General features: G+C 38.1%; 1 protein-coding gene across 7 annotated transcripts in view; it reads right to left on the bottom strand.

The window, feature by feature from the left end:
- Ankib1 (ankyrin repeat and IBR domain containing 1) overlaps window positions 1-8,136 on the bottom strand; it is a 112,082-nt gene that overhangs the window by 25,163 nt on the left and 78,783 nt on the right. For all 7 annotated transcript variants that reach the window (XM_013355414.2, XM_013355410.2, XM_013355411.2 and 4 more), the window contains one exon: window positions 89-177. In XM_013355414.2, coding sequence (XP_013210868.1) covers window positions 89-177 — 89 coding nt within the window. The remainder of the gene's footprint in view (window positions 1-88; window positions 178-8,136) is intronic.

The following is an 8,136-nucleotide window of genomic DNA, read 5'->3' on the forward strand; positions in this document are numbered from 1 at the left end:
AAAAAAAAAAAAAAAAAGAAATAATATGACATTATCTTTTGAATGCCCATAGGAAATATGTAGTGCAGATATGCAAAGTTCCACTTACGTTCCTCTGGCTTCATTTCAGTAATTTTTTGTAGCCAATTTTTCCATGTTTGGCAGTCACAAGGCTCATGTGCTTCACCAAGGCACTCCCTAAAAAACAGGAAAGTCATTGAAAAATAGTCCTCATCACTATCTGGAATCAAATATGTGGATGGCAAATATTAATCCAATTTTAAAATTGAAAAAACTAAGGCACAAATGAGATACGACATATTTCAAAAATGGCTTTGAAAATGGGATTCCAAAGCTGGATGACTTCAGTGCAGTCTTTGAACACAGCATGGTTACACACTTTAAAGTACAACTTAGTTTTGCAGCTGTAGGAGCCATAACACAGCTATTAATCACTTTTAATTACTGTTATTCGAGCAGGCCCAGAGACCTGGCAACGACATCACGAACACTCCTCCTTCATTGTGGAGTCTGAGGAGCTCTGTGTAAGGAACTCTTCTAGTTTCATCTACCGTGTCCACTCACTGCAGACCCTGCCCCCAGCGCTGGGGTTACAGACATCTGCTTTTATGTGGGGGTTAGGGATCCAAACTCAGGTCCTTATGTTTGCACAGCAAGTATTTAACCCACACAGCCATTTCCCCAGCACTGGAAAATCGTATTTGAACAGTTATGTTTACCTCCAAAATCTCTGGTAACTGCTAGTGCAAGCAACCAAAAGTTACTTTTACAAGGATTTTTGAAATTAGATATAAATAACTGAAAATATCAATCATTCAGTTGTAACTCAATTACACATTCATTCTATGAATATATAGAGTTCAAATATTAAGAAAAAGTCTAAACCCTTTATCACTCATTTTGTTTCAAGATGGTATAATACAGTGTTCTAGAAAGTGTCATTAGGGAAAGAAACTCCAAAGGCTGGACATATTAACACCACTGTTACTACCTTCTTAAATAAAAATCTTGTTTATAAAGGTTAAGTTTATTAAGACATACCAGTTGGCTTAGATAATGCCTTAAAAACTAAGAGGTAATATTTCACTATACTTAAAATATACTGATAATAATTTTACTTCATACTCATTAGCATAATCATTATTGAAAACTAGAAATAACAAGTGTTGGTGAGGATTTAAAAAACTGGAGCTCTTGGGCACTACTAATACAAGTTGCTAATGATGCAGCTGTCTGGGCAACAGCTTAATGGTTTTCTACCACGTGAAACAGGACTACTGTCTAACTCAGAAATCTCATGCTCAGGTATTGTATTATGATGTGTTTCTTTGCTGTGACAAAGTAACAGCATCTTAGGGAGAGGCAGGTTTACTCTGAGTTTAAGTAGGGAATTCATCATCACGGTAGAGAAGGCATGGGGTTTGGGTCCCACCTGTGACACAGCCAGCAACCCACTTCCTCAGGCTTAGGCCCCATGTCTCAGAGGCTCCATAAGGCCCCAAAACAGTGAATCAGCTTGGGACCAGGGGCTCAAACATGTGAACTTCATTTTGCTAAAGGAAATATGCAAAATACAAAAGGATAAAAACTGCATGATTTCACTACTATTAAAAGTAGAGTAGGCTAATTTATAGACAAAGAAAACAAAACAATGATTTTGTCAATGGTTGTTGGGGAAAGAAAGAGGGAGAAGTGCTTTTTCATAGTCACAGGTTCTCTGGGGATCACGAAGTTGGTAAGAGGTGGAAGTCACACTTTGATGGGGGACTTCAGCCAATCACACGCTGCTTAAGGTGTGTTCCCCTGGGGCCATGCAAAAGCAATAAAAACATCCACAAGCTCACGCTGGCTCTCTCTTCCTCTTTTGGCTCCCTGTGCTCCTGGTGTTCATGGGATCTTTGGTCATATAAGTTTTCCCCTTTTCCTCAATTATTAAAAACTAAATCTTTTATATTGAGGTGGTCTGGTTATTTATCAATCGACCACATCCCTTCAACACTTAATAGCAACTTAAAAGCTACTCAAAACCGCTAGGTTGTTTAAAAACACTAGTGCATGTGCTATATGCTGTGAAGTGCAGACTCAGATCTGTGATAACTGCAAACTTTCATTACGCACCTGGACTAGCATACAGAAGTAAGGAGTACATGCTATAGCCAGAGAGAAGCAGTGCTCCTATCTGGTGCTTGAGAATTCATGTTGGAATGCGGAAGGTACATTTCTTGGCACTCATTATTTTTAAAGCCTACTTGTTAATTATATTTCAAGAAAGCAGAAAACAAAATCCTAGGATGCAAAAAAGTTATACATCTTCAGCAACTATAAGAAATGAGTGAAATCAATAAATATAAATTAGTTCCATTAAGTTTTTTTCACCCACCCCTGGAGATTATATAGCACATTCACTATTTTTTCCTAGAAGAATCAATAATAGTATATTGGTCCTGCTGTAAAAATATATTTTGAGAGGTAAAAGAAAATTATGGAGGAAAAACCCAATGCTGTAAAACAGAATCTAAAAAGCCAATCAACACTTCTTCAAAAGGTCGTAACTGCTTATTGGTGTGCATGGCTCTCTATAACTGTGTGGCATTAGATAGCAACAGAAGGCCTTCCTTCCCCGAGTCTTGCAGGACACAGGTTTGCTGTTGCTGCAGGTGCCAGCCCAATCAGTGATGACAGTTTGACAGTTCCCATGGACACAGAGAGTGGGTGTAAAGGAGACACTTCTAAGAAGCTTCAGGAAGGACTCTGGAGTAGAAAGTGAACCATGGCTGTTATTTAATGCTATTCTTGAGCACTAACTCACCTGTGAAAAGAGGTTTGGACTCCAGAGTATTACAATAAAGGATACTAGATAGAGTAGCTGGTTGATAATCTAGGTTGAGAAGTAGTCCTGCTGATATCATGAAGCTAAATTCTTTGATTTTTTTGTACTTCTGAGATGTGGTTTTGCTGTGTAAGTGGCTGACTTTAAACCTGTTACCCTTCTGTCTCAGACTCCTAAGTTTACAAGGATGCAATGTTATACCTCACTCTTTAAAGAAGATTTAATTGCTGAATGCTATCTGTTGCCTATTGAAATTGTATCTCAGGATGTCCATAGAACATGGTATGGAGGAGGACCTTGGCTAGAATTATTAATGGAATCGATCTACCAGGGTTATGAAGGAAAATGTGGGTGCCCACAGTCTTCATCCCTGGAGGCTAACCTAACATCAACAAAACAAGGCCCTTTCTTGAAGATGTGTCAATGTGCACCACTGTTGGTAGGAATATAAACTGGGTGAGAAAGGAAACACCTTCTACTCCTTTAAAGTTTAATTACTTGATTAAAAAAAATTCTATCAAGATCTAAGAAATTTCATTTACGTGTAATTATAGAACCTTAGTAATCACAAATAGCGAGTGATTTAATTAAGAATCATCACTTTGATAGTTATTTGCTTTAGTTACAGTTCTAAGTCTTGAAGGCAACCTCTGGCCACTGGGTATCTTCCTCTATTATCTGTCTGCCCATCCACCCATTCACCCACCCATTTTTTTGAGGCAGGATCTAGCTGGTTAGCAAGTCCCAGAATCCTCCTTTGTTGGCTTGCCCAGTGCTGGTTTACAGGTGCACACCACCTCTTTTGACTTTTTATTTGGGGTTGGGTATCTGAACACAGGTTCTCATACAGCAAACAAACACTTTCCCACTCAGCCATCTCTCTAGCCGCTGAACTTCAATTCCTAACAGCTCTTTCCTAGGGGTCACCAAAGGCCATCAGAAAACACATTATTTCTGATGGTCTTAGGAACTGAGACACTGCTCTTTTACCTGTCTCCAGGCAGGTCCGCCCACATGGAGATAAGCTCTCACAGGAGTGCTTGAAATTGTATTAAAGGGTTGTGCATTAGGAATGTTGAGAACCACTTTAACAGTGGCTGCTTGTTGATCACTGAACCACACTGTGAGGCAGAGTTAAGGCTCAAATGCAGACTCTTAGGATATCAATATGAACTTTACTGGAATTCAATAAATTGAACTTTCAAGCAGTGTTTGAATATGCTGTTCTGTAAAGAGTATTTACAATATTTTAGCAATGACTGAGATTTGCTGAATAAAGAACACCACATCATTATTTCCAGATTGTAAACACCTGGGAAATGCTACTAGTCACCAGGGCACTTTCATAGTCAGATACTGTTAAATCAGGAAAAGCCATTCTTTCCATGTGTGGAGCTACTAACTCAGGGGATGGATTGTAATTAAATTAAAAACTTTATTTTAATCGGAGGATGATTAAAGAGTCTCTCTGACTATGATGTCTCCAGCGAGAAAGATGAGCCCTAACTGTTCTTTACTGTAATTAGCATTCACGGTCCCAGGTGTGATAGCATGTGTCTGCAATTCCAGTAAACAAATCTCCACTGAGATACAATGTCAATCCCACGACATCATTATTTAGAGTATCTTTTCAGTGACACTTCTCTTTGTTTTGTTGGCACTGTGGGTGGAACCTGGAACCTCCTGCACAGTAGTTAAGTGACCTACCTCTCAGCTACATCTTCCAGCCCTTTCCAGTAAACTTGAGGAAATTATTCTAAGGTAGGTTTAATTGTCTACTGACTCACAGGAGAGTGAGTTCCCAGATACAAGTGCAAAAACCTGTCATTTGAGTTAAGGCCATTCTGGAGCAAGACAAGATGATTAGTATACCATGTTAAATCTTAGCTCTGGATTTGATAGACATGGATGCTGGTGGCCAAGAAATATTTCTGACAAAGAATGTTTAAATGTTTCATCTAAGGCAAGACAGACTCTGTGCTAATTCAGAGGGCAGAGAAGTTACTCACTAGTATATGCAAGCTATAAATGGAAAACAGGGGGACCAGTCACTGGTTAAAGTCATTGCCTTCCAGTTTGTGGATACCACCTAGCGGTGACTGATTTCACTTCAAATAACAAAAACTATTTAAATAGGTTAAGGGGAGAGAGCATTCTAGATTCAAACATTTTGTGGTGTTTGTTCTTTGGTCATCATTGGAAAACTTTCTGAGGTTCAATAGGTAAGTAAAGTGCTTGCTGCAAAAGCATGAGGAACTGAACTCATGCTGTGGGATAATCCTTCTATACTCTGTGAATACATATTACTCTCATTGGTTGGTAATAAAGCTGATTTGGCCTATAGTGAGGTGGGAAAGATAAACTGAAAATACAGAGAGGAAGCAGGGCAGAGTCAGAGAGAGAGAGAGAGAGGAGCCAGCTGCAGGGAAGCAAGATGCTAGAGGACAGATAAAGCCATGTGGCAAAATACAGATTAATACAAATGGGTTAATTTACATTGTAAGAGTTAGTTAGTAATAAGTCTGAGCTTTGGTTGAGCATTCTGTAATTAATATAAACTTCTGTGTGTTTATTTGGGACTGGGTGGTTGGGACAAAAAGAAAGCTCTGCCTCTGTTTACAAATTCAGATCCCTGGTACCCATGTAAAAGCCAGGTGAGCTCCTGGTTCAGTGAGAGATACTGTCTCAAAAGTCATCATAGTGGACAGGACAGATGGTTTGGTGGATAAGAGTGCTTCCTGTTCTTTAGTGGACCTGGGTACAATTCCCAGCAGCCACATTAGGAGGGGCCTGATTGCATTCTTCTGAACTCCCCAGAAACGGTATACATGTAGTGCACATACACATACACGTAAAATAAGAATAAATGCATGCTTTAAAAAGAGGTAGAGAGCAACAGAAAAAATTGTCGGAAAGCTCTGTACACACAGAGATGGGTACAAGTGAATAAATGTATATACAGAGGATGGTTTAATAACTGTTGGGGAAAAAGAAGGGCAAAGCCAGTCACAGTCTTCACTTTGTAAAGTTCTCTCTCGTACAATTTCCTTTCAAAAGAGATTTTGTTTCTTGGTGGAATAAGATAACAGCATCAGATGTGGTCATTTTGACTCAGAATTTCTGATTACAAGTTCAAAACATTTATCCCATATTACCAAGAAACAAAGAATGAAAAAAAAAAAGGATTGTATATTAATGCTCACAGTGCTGGGACAGGCAATATAATAAAGTCCAGAAAACTATGTAGCAATCATATAGTTGAATGAGTATCATAATTGAAAGGCAGCTAGATTAAACTAAATAACTTAAAATTTGAGTTTGTTCTACATAAAATCTAATCTCATTTCATTTAAGTCAATTCCCCTCAGACTTATGTACAGAAAATGTTTCAATGTATGAAGTTCTCTGTTGTCCTTCTGCATAAGCGAGAGAACAAATGACTATCAAATGCGATCAAAGTCAGTGTATAGTCTTTCACAGAACCCAGACGGGAACAGAATTCACACCAGAGCCTGAGGTCCTGGACAACCATCTCCAGTGGATCTTGATTAGTCAACAGAAAGAGTAAACTGGTACATTTCTCCAAAGGTGGGCAAATTTACCATTACAGCTATGTATGTGTGCACACACGTACATGCGTACAGGCGTGTGTGTGTGTGTGTGTGTGTGTGTGTGTGTGTGTGGTTTTAAAGTATGACCTACCCTCAAAAAATAGAGTCTATTTGTTCTAGATCAGAACAAGCTCATTCCATGGAGCATAAAGAGAAGGCAGGACAGAGGAAGTAATGCTCCACCTACACGGCACAATGAGAAATCTAGTAGAATCAAGACCATGGAAATCACAAAACTTTGGGTAGATCTTGTCAGAGGTTCTTTTTATCCTTCCAAAACTTTATCTTTAGAATCTTTTATCTCTCTGAAAATGTTATATTTAAATGTTTTCTAGGCACTTGTTTTCCTTCTTTGTAGTGTTTCCACTTTAAAACCTAGCATCTTAGAACCAGGATTCCTCAATTGAAGCAAAGCGCTCGTAAAATGATTTATATGATAAGTTTTCTGAATTTTCCCAGGAATGGTATACAAATGGTATCATTCTAGAAGCATAGGGAGGATACGATGGGTGCCTTTGTGGACAAGAACTTGGTTTTTTTCAAGAGATAGCATAGTGACTTAAAAGAAAAAAATAAAAATCGTTTTTATTATTTAACACCCATAGTTCTCAGTAAAGTTGGTCGATACCCATCTAAATTCCATTTTTTCTGTGGAAAATAATGCTCATTTGCATTTATTAAGTTATTTTTCTTGCTAAAGTTCCATTTATTTTTAGTATTAGTGAGGTAGAGTCAGTAACATGGTAAATAATAAAAAATTGTAAAAGCGTAGAGATTGGCAATTCTTCTTTTAAATGTTTAGAAAAATTACCTTTAATACATGTGAACAGAACTTATTGCTAAGAATTTTGTTGGTATGTTAATTTGTTCAGTCTGATTTAGCCAGAAAAGTAGTAAATGGAAGTAAAAAAGTAGATAAATGGTATTGTTTTCTTAATTACTATACCCAAACTCTAGTAAGCAAACTATTTCTGTAAAAGATGAAACAGTAACCATTTTAAGTAACTGTATACCAATGGCAAAAACTCAATTCTGCTGTTACAACTGCAAAACAGACACAGATAATACATAAATAAACTTGCATGGCAGGGCACAATTGTGTTCCAATAAAATTTTATTTTTAAAACTAGGTATACATAGTAATTAGATGGCCTTTGATCTCCAACATGGTATTTTTATAGAAAAGGCAGGAAACAGACGAGATAATATAGTGATAGCTCCATTACTGTGCCGTTTTACGATTGCCAGTGCTATGACTAGACTCTGACTTGAAAACTGGAGTTTTAATCTTAAAATGTCAAGGGTATTTAAGTTCAGTAGGTGAAGGTGCTTGCTACCAAGTCTGACAACCTGAATTTGATCCCTGGAACTCAGGTGGTGCAAGGAAAGAATTGTCCTTTGACTTCATATGTTCACCAGGACACTCATGTATCCATACACATACATAATACATACTCACTAGTAAATAAATTTTAAAATGTGATTAATTCTGGAAATAGACAAAAGGCAGAATTCTTTTTTTTTAATTTTATTTATTTATTAAGAATTTCTGCCTCCTCCCCACCACCGCCTCCCATTTCCCTCCCCCTCCCCCGATCACGTCCCCCTCCCTCATCAGCTCGAAGAGCAGTCAGGGTTCCCTGACCTGTGGGAAGTCCAAGGACCGCCCACCTCCATCCAGGTTTAGTAAGGTGA

The sequence above is a fragment of the Microtus ochrogaster genome, unplaced genomic scaffold (genome assembly GCF_000317375.1).
Source record: "Microtus ochrogaster isolate Prairie Vole_2 unplaced genomic scaffold, MicOch1.0 UNK126, whole genome shotgun sequence".
Lineage (NCBI taxonomy): Eukaryota > Metazoa > Chordata > Mammalia > Rodentia > Cricetidae > Microtus > Microtus ochrogaster.